The sequence below is a fragment of the Tyto alba genome, unplaced genomic scaffold (assembly GCF_018691265.1).
Source record: "Tyto alba isolate M040663 unplaced genomic scaffold, T.alba_DEE_v4.0 Super-Scaffold_21, whole genome shotgun sequence".
NCBI classification, from domain to species: domain Eukaryota; kingdom Metazoa; phylum Chordata; class Aves; order Strigiformes; family Tytonidae; genus Tyto; species Tyto alba.
Window position 1 is genome coordinate 68456 of NW_024881295.1, and position 12493 is coordinate 80948.

The following is a 12493-nucleotide window of genomic DNA, read 5'->3' on the forward strand; positions in this document are numbered from 1 at the left end:
TCCCTTCCCCCTCCCCACCTGGGAATGGGGGAGGGAATTAGAGGGGTGAAGGGAGACTCACAGGCTGAGATAAGAACAGTTTAATAATGGCAATAAAATGAGAACAATGATGATGATAGAAAAAAAAGAAATATATAAACAGGCAATGCACAACATAATTGCTCACCACCTGCTAACCAATATCCAGCCTGTTGCCGGCTAGCGACCCCGAGATACAAAGATCCCACAATCAAAATCCCAGATCGATAGAGCTCCTTCCCAACTACCCCTCCTCTATATAGTGAGCATGACGTTCCATGATATGCAATATTTCATTCGCCAGTTAGGGTCTGGTGCTCTGTCCGTTCTCCCTCCCTGCTTCCTGTGCCCTTGCGCACGGGCAGAACTTGAGGAGTCAGAGAGTCCTTGAAGTCTCGGTAGCAGCTGAAAACACCAGGGTGCTATCAGCATTCTTCTCCTACCAAACCCAAAGCTAAATCCAAAACACAGCACTCATCTAGTCCTTGAAAAGGAATATTAACTCTATTTCAGCCCAAACCAGGACAGCAGCGCTGTAAGGAGCTGGGACAAGATGTTCATTGCTCAGGAGCTTGTAAATTGGTTTCCCACCTGCCACTGTGTCTCTATACTCTTCTTGGGTTGTGGAGATGGGTTCCTGATGAGCTGCTGGCTGTGCTGTGATGGGCCTGGGAGCAGCTGGGTCAGGATATTCACTGAGTTACTCCTCCTGCCATGGTTAGTGCTTCCTTGGTGTGTGCAGACGAGCTTCTTATCACTTAACCTCACACAATCCAAGAAGAACAGAAATCTCCTGAGGCATCTGTCTTTGGAGTTGGCATACATCTGCACTGGTATTACTTAACATATGATAGCAGATCATTGGAATTGCTGTCCAGAAATGCATCATGATTAGGGGAAAATCTGCAGTGTTGCCTGGCCAATGGCTTCACTCAGGGCCGCGATCACAGTCTTGTTTCTCAGACTGTAGATGAAGGGATTTAAGAATGGGTACAGGACAGTGTTCGGCAAAGCTACAATTCTGTTTGTCTCCAAGGAAGCATCTTCCGAATGATGCATATAGAGAGCAATGCAGCTCCCATATGCAATAGCCAAGGAGGTGAGATGGGAAGAACACGTAGTAAAAGCTTTTTTCCTCCCATTGTTGCTGGAAGGTGTAGAATACGGAGGAGATTGCCTGTGTAAAATGCCAGAGTTAAGCATAAGGAAGCCAGTATGACAAATGATGCTAAACCAGAGTCTATTTTCCAAAGCAGGCTGGTGTCAGAGCAGGACAGTCTGAATAAGGGAGAACTGTCACATAAGAAGTGGTGGATCTTGTTTGAGCCACAGTAAGTCAGCTGGTAGAGAAGGACCAGGTGGTAACTTGAGAGTGTGATGCCTATGACCCAAGCAGCAACAACCAGCTGGATGTGGAGCTGAGGCTTCATGATGGCAGCATAACGCAAAGGCTGGCAGATAGCAACATAGCAGTCAAAGGACATAACAACAAGTAGAACAAATTCTGTACAGCCCAGGGCAAAATAGAAATAGGATTGGGCAAAACAGCTGCTTAGAGAGATGGTTCTCCTACCAGAACCCAGGATCAGAAACAATTTGATGCTTGTGGAGGATGTAAACCAGATTTCCAGGAAGGACAGATTGCTGATGAAAAAGTATATGGGGGTTTGTAGGCGGTGATACACACACACGAGGAAAATGATGGTTGCGTTCCCCATCACTGTTGTCAGGTAGATGAGCAGAAGGACCAGAGAGAGAAATAGCTGTAGTCGTCGATCAAGCCCCGAGAAACCCTTTAGGGTGAACTCAGTAACCGCAGTTTCATTTTCTGGTCCCATGTGGAATTTCAGTTCATCCTGCTGAGACTGGAGCACAGCAACAAACATGTGTGGTAATGTCACAGTCTGGGTGAAAAGTTCTATCCTTCCTTTTCTGCTTCTTTCCTTTCTAGCAGTCTTCCCCTATAATACAGGCAGAGAGAGTCCTTCGAGCATTTCTCACACCCTGATTTGTATGTTTTACATTTCATTTAGTCCTCAGAGAATCTCTTGGCTTCTTTCTGCCTTTTTCAAACACTCACAAAGAATCCTTTCTCCAGAACAGAAGATTTTCAAGAAGCTGTTAGCTGTTTCACCCTATTCATGGGAAATACCAAATTCACTCAGACCTGTTGCACACCTCTCTCACACCTACGTGCCAGACTCATTTCTTCTATTGCACGAACGCTAGACCATCAAATCAAACCACATCAAATCCGTATGCTGAAAGCTATGCTTTCTACTTTTCAACGCTTGCCTTTTTGGACTAGGAATCCCTGAGAATCTCTTGATTCCAAAATAAGTAATATCAAGTATCTCTTTTGTAATTCCATGCTTTCTTCCACAGCTTCTTGCTCTCTGTTTCCTCAGAAAAGGGGGAGGGGGTGGAGTAGGGACCAAGTATCACTCATCTTCTTTAGTGCTCTCAACAATGACTGAAATTTATTATGGTTCCACACAGTCTGTCACACAGTCTTGTCTGACATCTGCCTGCATTGAAATGCCGTTGTTTCCAAGCAGTTGCTCATTGATGTTACTATCAGATGTCCTGACCTAAACACAGAGCAAGAGAAGAGTATCTGGAAGAGATTTGTAACCTTTCTTTTGCATGCCAGTTATAGGTTGGGAGGACCCAGCCTCTAGTGTTTTCTCTTGTCTCCACTGACTACAGAGGGAGCCTTGGGAAAAGAAGTTCTCACAGGCACCTGGAGGTAATTAGATGAAACTCACTATTCCAGTCTAAAATCTCTGGTTTATTAAGTTACTGTTTTTTTAAAATGAAAATGCTCATCTAGCAGAAGGAAGCACAAGAAAAATACACGCAATAAAGACTGACATTTTCCCTTCATCTTTACTTTTGGTTTTGGACATAGAAAGGAGCAGAGCAGGTGACCCTCTGCACGGTAGGATTTGCATAGGTTTTTATGCAAATATCTGTAAGTGTTTAAGCCTTCAAACCACACATTTTATGTTACCATTGTTTCACTTAATGCATATTCTCTGCTGGACTATTTAGAGATCACTTATGAGCATCTTTGTTTACAGATTAAGTTAATTAATGCAGTTAATACAGCAGGGCACAGAGGTGAAACTTTTTTTTATCTGCTCCAAACACATACAAGAGTCTGCTGGTGTCAAATGGTGTGACATGGTTGAAAACCAAGGCACGTTTGTTGACAGCTTAGCTAAGGTTCATGAACATTTCAGATGAACCTCCAGTAAATTTTCAGTGAACTTGGGCTGACAGAATATTTCCCTTTAAGCAACATGAAAAGAGCCACTTCCAATCCCTTCCAAACTACAACTGTGTGAATAAATGATTTTTCAAGTTCACCTGTAGTTACGAATATTGCAGGGTAACATAAAAACACCCGCATTAGAAATAGCACATTGTCAAATCCTCCCCTCTCCCACCCAAAGCACTGTTTCATTTCAATTGCATGTATTGAACATGAGCCTTTAACATGAGCAACAAAAGTTTGGAAAGAAAAGACCTGATCAACATGGAAACTCCAGTGCTCTCCCCGGGACGCATGACATCTTGGTCATGAACAACCCCATGGTTCAAATGCCCTCTTAAGGCTTTTGGAGCAAGGATTTAAACACTGGCCTTCTGCTTCCCAGACAAGTGCGCTAACTCCATGGCTACAGTTTACACTGGAGAAGGACTCTCAATTTGTCATATCAAAGTCACTCCAAGATTACGCTAGGATAAAAAGGTGTAGTAATGACTGCACTGCATGACAGTCAGCACACCCAATCAGGAGAGTGATACTTTGGTCACAGCCCTTGTTCCACTGACTAATCCTTCACAGATAGTTAGAGCAATTGGCAAAGAAACAGAATAATGATACTAGGGGAATTCACACTGAGTATTTATAGCTCAGTCTGATACATCTAACAAAATTGGAGAAAATAGTATTGATCACTGATTGATTCAGGGCTTTATTCCATATACCAGACAGAAAACCAATGCCAGACACCGTGAACTCGTTAATGGTGATTTTCTTAAGGCTCTTTGCCAGTTGCTGCAGTGTAGCTTATTTGCAGTGTGAGGGTAACACGTATCTGATATACACTTAGTTAATTAGTGTAAGTTGGAAATGCAGCTTTGCACTTCTTCCTCTCCTGCATATGTGAACATTGGTACCTGTTAAGACTGGAGAGTAACCTTGGGAGAACGTGGTGATGAAGTGCAGAAAAATGCTCTGCTCCAAGGAAAATGACTGTGCGAGCACCCTTCAATTCCAGCAATGCTACTTTACAGGCCAAGAACACTTCTTACAATTTAAATCCAAACAATCTCATTAGCTTTTCCTGAAAGTATCTGAAGTAAAATTTCTCTTGGCTTCACAATACAATTAAGGTGGGAGGAGATCTCCAGAATGGTCCAAGAAACATTCTCTTTAAAGAGGCACAGGCAAAGACCCATGGGAGTGATGCTGGCTCTAAAAGCTCCCTTAATATGCAAAAAAGGAGAACTATTTCCATAATGCTACAGGCCATACCAGTGTCTACAGTTAATAGAAGTTCACTTTGAAGAATATGGATTGTAGGCAGTCATCGAAGCCACAAATAGAAATACCTGATATCAGTCTGGGGTGCAAGACCCAATATTCTTTTGAACTAAGAAAGCTCTACATTGTTTTAGCTGAGTATAGAGAAAAAACAAGACAAATTAGGTGCTGATACTGAAAACTCAATACATGCCCTCATTTGTTTATTTATAAAACAAAATGATATCTAAAAGACAACTCCATTCTCGTTTTTTGAGGTTGTGGAAGACATTTTTTAGTGTTTTGTCCAACAGGAATAAAGCTTTACCTGCTTCTGTCCTTATCTGTTACGAAGGGCTTTCATCTGCAGTGAGGGCAACACAAGGAACGGCTCCCTTGCAGTCTATGGTATCTGCTATCACTGAAACCTCTCACAAGAGTCCTTTATAAAACTGGAAGGAAAGCCAAGGGAGTTCATAATATATATAGAGTAGCAAAGCCCTTACATAAATGAATGAATGAGTGAATGACTCGTTATGGTAAATACAAACTACTTGAATACTGAATGCTTGCCCTGAACGCAACTCCAATAGAAACTTTTGATTTTGCTGCTAACAGTACTTATCTCAAAAAATCAAAAGGCAGCCAGCATTGTTGGAAACTGGAACCTTACAGATGTCTAAATATACTGCCTTATGGTAACTGCAGAACCAAGATTATTATTTTTTTTCCTTTTTCTGACTGACTGCTTTTCAAGTTGTGAATGGGCGTATCTTAATTAATCCAATAATGATTTTTGAGATAGTGATTGATGTAGTTTAAACCTGGCCAGCAGCCAACCACCACACAGCTGCTCACTCACCCTCCCCTCCCTCAGGGGTGAGGGAGAGAAATGGCAGGGTAAAGATAAAGAGACTCGTAGGTTGAGATAAAAACAGTGTAAATTTTTTTTTTTTCTTCAGTAAAATACAAAGGGGTAAGGCACAATGTGATTGCTCACCACCTGCCCACTGATGCCCAGCCCATTCCTGGCCAGTGATCCCAGAGAAATGAAGATCCCAAAACTGCAATCCCAGAAGCGAGAGCCCTCCCTTCCCGACCACCCCTCCTCTATACACTGAGCACGACATTACATGATATGGAATATTTCACTGGCTAATTTGTGTCCAGTGCTCTTGCTCTGCTCCCTCCCAGCTTCTTGTGCACCCACGCACAGGCAGGACATGGGGAGTTGGAGAATCTTTGATCTCTCAGCAACAACTGAAAACATCAGTGTATTAGCAAGATTCTTCTCCTACCACACCCATTACTGAATCCAAAGCACAACACTACTCCAGCTGCTAAGAAGGAAAATTAACTCTATCCCAGCCAAAACCAGGACAGTATCCACCCCTTATTCCATACCATTTATGTTATGCTCAGGTTCCATGTTTCCCAGAACGTTCTAAGGAATCACCATCTCATTTCCTGGTTTTTGAGGTATACACACAGATATCATTCCCTTAGGCTCTAGGCCATCCCTCCAACATGTATAGTGAGTTCATATAGTCCATAAGTTTGGGGTCCACTGTCATGACAGTCTTTTAAGTCAGGCGGGGTGATGTGGCGTTGGTTCGGTGGGTGGAGCGGGTGGTCTTGGTCACAGCAGGAGGAGGGCACGTAGCCTCTGCTACATCTGGAGCTCGTAGCAGATGTATCTGGTGTGGTCCATACTCACAGATTGCGGGCTGAAGATGTTGATCTCAAGGAAGTTGCTGGGCACCAATTCAGTCCTGAATCTATCAAAGTTCATTTCTCATTAACCTGGGTGATTCTTAATATGATGTCGTTAGTATAATATGTACCAACCGTAGTGATGACCATCTTCAATAACAGGGTTATTTAGCAATTAACATCATACAGTTCAATTCATCAGCTATTTTTACCCAAAACCAAATCCCCTTGAGGCACACATTTGAATTCCCCGTCCTTCTGCATTGCCATCAACTGCACCCAGGTCCTTGGGCAAAAATAATCCCACGCAATATCCCTTGGCAAAATAATCCCTTGGCAAAAATAATTACCTTTACCAGAGGCAGGAATAACCCAGACTGTCTTCCCCCGCATAATTTTAATGTGCCCTATGGGGACTTTATCTCCATCTACAGTACGTAGAAGGTTTGACTGGGCAGGGCCATCCTGGTTGGCAGATTCTCTATTATCTAAAATCCTGTTCACCCAATGTCTCTGATTTTGGTGCACTAAAATGCCAAATGTTTAGTCTAATGACTTTTAATTGTACAAGGAATCACTAGGCGTTCCTCCACAGTAACTGAATTACTGGATTCTAGTTATCTTGAAAGAAACGGTATGGGTTCAGCTTGTGTTCTCGTTTCACTACTAAAAAAAAAAAAATGAAACTAAGCAAAATAATTCAACAAAAAACTGTGTAAACCAAATACTGTCGATGTTCCCCACCCTGCAGCCCTTTACTCAGCAGCCTTTTCACTTGTGTGATTGTCCTGGGTTGAGTGAGTGGTGGAGTTTTTTGGTGGCAGGGGAGGGGGCTATCGGGGTGGCGCCCTGTGAGAAGCTTCTCGAAGCTCCCCCAGCTCCAAGTCAGATCCACTTCTGTTTGGAAAATTGAGCCAATCAGCTGCGCCTCTGTGATAACGTATTTAAGAAGGGACGTGGTGACGGGCAGTCGGACTTCTGAGGAGGAGTTGCTGCAGCTGCATGAACACCAAGGTCAGTGGAGGAACAGAGGAAGAAAGGAGGGGGGAGGTGTGCCAGAGCAGAGACCCCCCTGTATCCTGTGGTGAGACGGCAGGGCGGCCTCCCCTGCCACCCATGAAGAACTACGGTGGAGCAGACATTGATTTATGGCCTGTTGCTCATGCTCGGATGATCAAGGTTCTGTGCCCAAAGAAGACTGGGTTCTCATGGGAAAAGTTAGCCCCACTGCTGTAATTCAGTGCTGGGAGGATTGCAGCATGCGGGGGAGTCCCACGCCGGAGCAGCTCGGGAAGGGCTGCAGCCGTGGGAGGGAATCCAGTCGGAGAAAGTTAGTGACCCATGACGGAGCAGTGTGGGGAACACTGCAGCCCGTGGGAGGAATTCAAGTCGGAGAAAATTTGTGGAGGATTGTCTCCTGTGAGAGGGGGACCATGATGGAGCAGGGGGAACAAGTTCCAGAAACTCCCCCCACTGAAGAGGGAGAAAGTGGCAGCACTGCCTGCACCCCCCATTCCCTGCCCCTGCGCCACTGGGGGAGGAGGTAGAGATATCGGGAGCAGAGCTGAGCCCGGGAAGAAGGGAGGGGTGGGGGGAAGGTGTTCTCGAGATGTGGCAATGCTTCTCACTGTCTTACTCTGTTATGTGTTGTTAGTGTCTGTAATAAATGTATGTTCTTTTTTTTCTTCCCCTAATGAGTCTGCCTTTTGCTTGTGATCATAAAAGGGGGATTTTTTCCCCATCCCAGTCCTATCTTGAACCCCAAGCCTGGCTCTCTGTCCCTTCTCATTTCCGGAGGGGAAGGGAGAGAGAGCTGCTGCATTGTGGTTGGCTGTCAATCAGGCCTAAACCGCGACAGTGATGAAAGGCACATGCAGACCCACAGAACACACGGTGGGAGAGCACACTCGCCAAAAAAATACTTACATATCCCACAGGGGTATCTTGAATACCGACTTTCTGAAAAAGGAGAACATTTTGTATCCTTTGCCTAATCACCACCGGTAGAATGTTTTAGGTGACATGAACATGTTTGAATGGCTCAAACACATTCAGTGCCACTGCAGGCAGGACACCTTACCATCTATTGAGGGCCTCTGCAGCCCTTGGAGGGCAAGAAGCCGAAAAGGCTAGCAGCACTGAAGGCTCATTTTACTGTCATTAGACCCTGAAAGCAGTTAGCTTTCCCAGTGAAATAAAATGACTTCTCTTGCATTTAATATTTGAAATGTGATTTAAATGTTAATAATGTCAGAATACTTTTAATTTCTATCAGTGAAAGCATATGCTGCAGTCTATTCCATTTCCAGTGGGAAGGAAACTGTGGGCGCTGTAGTCTTTTGTTATTAAAGCATTACAGTAGCAGTGTGAGTCAGTAGAAATGTGAATTTGTCACAATTTCCTTGTCAGATAATATTTACAGTGTTTCAGAGCATATGTATGTGATCAGCATTTTGTACCCACTTGGAAATTGTATCTGGATGTCTCCTTTCATGGTTTAAGTTCACAAAGGCCTGGTTTCTTCAGTGCTGGTGAGGTATGAAGTCTAATCCAGCTGCAGCACACTGCTAGTGTCACGGATCTGTCACATTTACTGTTCACAGTCACACTAGCAACTTCTGCAATGTTTGTTCTTTATGATAGCTATGCCATTGCAATTCAGAGTATAAGAAAGCCTTGGGCAAGCCAAGAGTGCCAAGATCTTTAGTTTATGATGGTCATCATTGTTTTTCAAAAAACATTGAGACATATCAAAGCAATATCCTAGAAAAGTAGTACACGGGAGGAAGGAAGGTGAAGGAAGACACATCGTTAAATAAAGTCACAAAGAGCTGGGGCAAACGTCTACACTACATCATGCATTGGCTTTCCCCTGCTCCCTCCCTTTTCTGAAATCCAATGGAGCTGAAAACAGTATGCACATCCACCAGAAGAACAGAAAAGTTGACACAAGAAAAAAAAGAATAAAGTAAAAAAAGCCCTGCACAGATAAAGCTACCAGAAAATAATTATTTAAAAATCCCACAGCTTTTAGAAACACTTAGCAATTTTAATATATCATAAAAAACTGAAAAAAAAAAACCAAACAAACAAACAAACAAAATAAAACAAAACAAAAAAACAATTCAAAGAGCATAAAAGAAAAAAAAAAAAAAAAAAGAACTACTCATCTAGCACTATCATAAAAAGTTAAACAAAAATGTTCACACTAACAGCCAAATTTGCAGCTTCCCGCCCCCCCGCCCCCAGGAGACACCCCCACACCCGCCCAAGGGGCTCGCTCGCCTCACCGCCACCCGCCGCCGCCCCGCCCCGCCCCTCTCTCTCCCGCGCACCGCGCCTGCGCCGGAGGGGCCAGAGCCGGCGCGCGACCGCCGGGCTGCAGGACCGTGATCGGCGCGCAGAGCGCCCGGCGGCACCGCGCACGGGGGGGGGGGGGGCGGCGGCGGCGGCGGCTCCTTACCGGGAGGAAGCGACGGGCGAGGCGGCGCCGCTCCGCAAGCACCGCCGCGTCACGGTGCCGGTAACCGCGGAGGCAGCGGCGATCGCTGCAGAGGGCGCCCCCACCGCGCATGCGCGGCCCCGGGGCTGCAGTACCGCCTTTCGGTCGCCAGGCGGCAGTGGCGAGGGAGGCACAGGGCGCCCCCACCGCGCATGCGCGGATTGATGGAACAGCATCCATCAAGATTTGTGAGCTCATTATTATCAGCCTATCTACCGGCAGAAAGCCATTGTTACTGACAACCAACCACATGGCAGTTAGCTTCCAGGAAATATCTGCTTTAAATTGTTTTGTCTTCATGCAATGTAGCCTTTTGGAAACACGGAAAGATAGTTTCATATCCAGGCAACCTTCAGATTAGACTAATATTTTCTGAATATTACATTTAGCATTTTGTCTTTTTTTTCTCTTATGTGTGGCAATCTCAGTAATGATGCTTCTACTTTTAAAATCTAAGACTGTTTATTCTTTGAAATTTAAAAGTCCTCAATTTTGAGATTTCATGGAGTACATGATGCAAGAGTTATCCTAGCCTCTCTCATCAGCGTGTTTACACAAGTTCTCTCCAGACTTTTAGTTTTGTCCATCTCAAGGTAATGGAAAACTGAATCCACATGTACAAAAGTGGAGTAAAATAGAGTGGAAAGGGCTGTCTTTAGGAGTAAAAGATTATTGAATAGTTTCAAATATTTAATTGTACCTGTAGATGTAAGAGATAAAGAGTCATCTTAATGCTGATACAGGGTTCAGAAAGAAAATTCTTTAAATAGTTGTAATTTGATTTATTAATCAAATGTTTAGTCCTGGAAGAATGTAAACTCATCTAATTTACTGGTATCTTAATATGCACTATGTTTGAATTAATAAAACAGAGAACTTGGAAAAGCCCCAAACAAGCTACTCTCTCTAGTCAGTTGGACTAGTGACATGAGTTCGTGGTTTTGTTTGTATTAGTGCATCATGCTACATTATTCCCATAATTTACATCCAATTTACATCCATTCATACTGCTAGATTATGCAGGATGTTACAAACTGTCATTGCAAATGCATTATCTGTTTCAAATTAAATCAATTTTACTCAAGAATGAAGTTTGATACTGGGAGCGTGTTGTGGTTTAAACCTGGTAGGCAGCTAAGCACCACACAGCTGCTTACTCACTCCCCCCCACAGTACAATGGGGAAGAGAATTGGAAGGATAAAAGTTCAAAAAATTGTGGGTTGAGTTAAAGACAGCTTAGTAGGTAAAGCAAAACCTGTGCACATAAGCAAAGCAAAACAAGGAATTCTCTCACTACTTCGCATCAGCAGGCAGGTGTTTAGCCATGTCCGGGAAAGCAGGGCTCCATCCCAGGTAACGGTTACTTGGGAAGACAAACACCATAACTCTGAATGTCCCCCCTTCCTCTTTTCCCCCAACTTTTATTCCTGAGAATGACGTCATATGATATGGGAGATCCCTTTGGCCAGTTGGGGTCAGCTGTCCTGGATGTGTCCCCTCCCAACTTCTTGTGGGCCCCCCGGCTGCTCGCTGTTAGGGCAGCGTGAGAAGCTGAAAAGGCCTTGACACTGTGTAAACACTGCTCAGCAATAACTAAAGCATCCCTGTGTTATCAACAATGATTTCAGCACAGATCCAAAACATAGCATCATACAAGCTACTACGAAGAAAAATAAAACCAGTACACAATGCCAGTCTCAGACTGGCAGAGTGCTAAAAGGGTTTGGATTTTAAAACTAGAGTTGTTTTTCTTTTTTAACTATTAAAAGCTTGAAGCAGTCACTAAATGACACTGGTTCTACAGTGACACGCTACCTGTTGCTGGTCAGCCTCTACTCAGCAAACTCCTGTGGGATTTCTGTCTTGTTTTAACATTATCTTACACTCAAGGTGCAAGGACTGACTCCTTTTGTTTTCTGGTATATCTTCATTTGGTTATACAAGACTTGTCTTTGTATCAGTCATTATTTGGACCATGAAGAGATTAAAGTGAAATCAGACTACTGTTATTTCTATTCCATTGATTCCAATCAAAGAGTTGAAAAGGCTTTTATTTTACTATTCCCCACAAAATTGTATAATATAGTCTACAATCAATAGATGCTTTCAAAAGACACACTATCATCTTGCTCCCTTCTCCCTGGAAGCCAGTTCTGTGTAGATACAGCTTTATGTCAGCATGAAAAAAAAAGGCAAGGAAGGCTTGATTTAAACATGTCATTGCTAAATAGGGAAAACTACTCTGTCTTCTAGAATAGGAGCTCCTGTCCTTCTCAGGGGAGCTTTTAAGATTCACAATAAATTAGATCAGTTGGTAATTGAGTTACTTTAATTAAGATACTATCATTCTGTATTCTTTCTGATTAATTCTGATAAGATTTGAATCACTTTGTTTGAACAGCCATAATTTGGGGGGGGGGGGGGGGGGGAGTAAATAGCCTTTGAAAAACATTCACCACAACTGTCTATGAACAATTTAATTGCAACCTCCAGTCTATCATTTTAAATGTTACCATTTAAAAATCTTAGCTTTAATCCTTATGATTCATCTATTGTCAGGTTGAGTTTTATTATTCAAAAATATAATTTCTAGCTTTGATGAATTAGTGTCTAAAGGCTAAATTGATACATCTGTGTCCAAAGGCAGTTCACAAAAATTCCTTATCCAACAACTATAAAAATGTTGCTAATTACACTATTCAAAATCTGTAACCTGCCTCTTAGA

The 12493-nt window shown here is 43.3% G+C and overlaps 1 protein-coding gene across 1 annotated transcript; it reads right to left on the reverse strand.

Moving 5' to 3' along the window:
- Positions 1–831: 831 nt before the first annotated feature.
- On the reverse strand, positions 832–2427 carry LOC122153694 (olfactory receptor 49-like). Its single transcript, XM_042795388.1, is given in 2 exon segments — positions 832–1155; positions 1158–2427. Coding segments are annotated over 2 exon segments (993 nt in total). The 5' UTR covers positions 1905–2427; the 3' UTR covers positions 832–909.
- Between the last annotated feature and the right edge of the window lie 10066 nt (positions 2428–12493).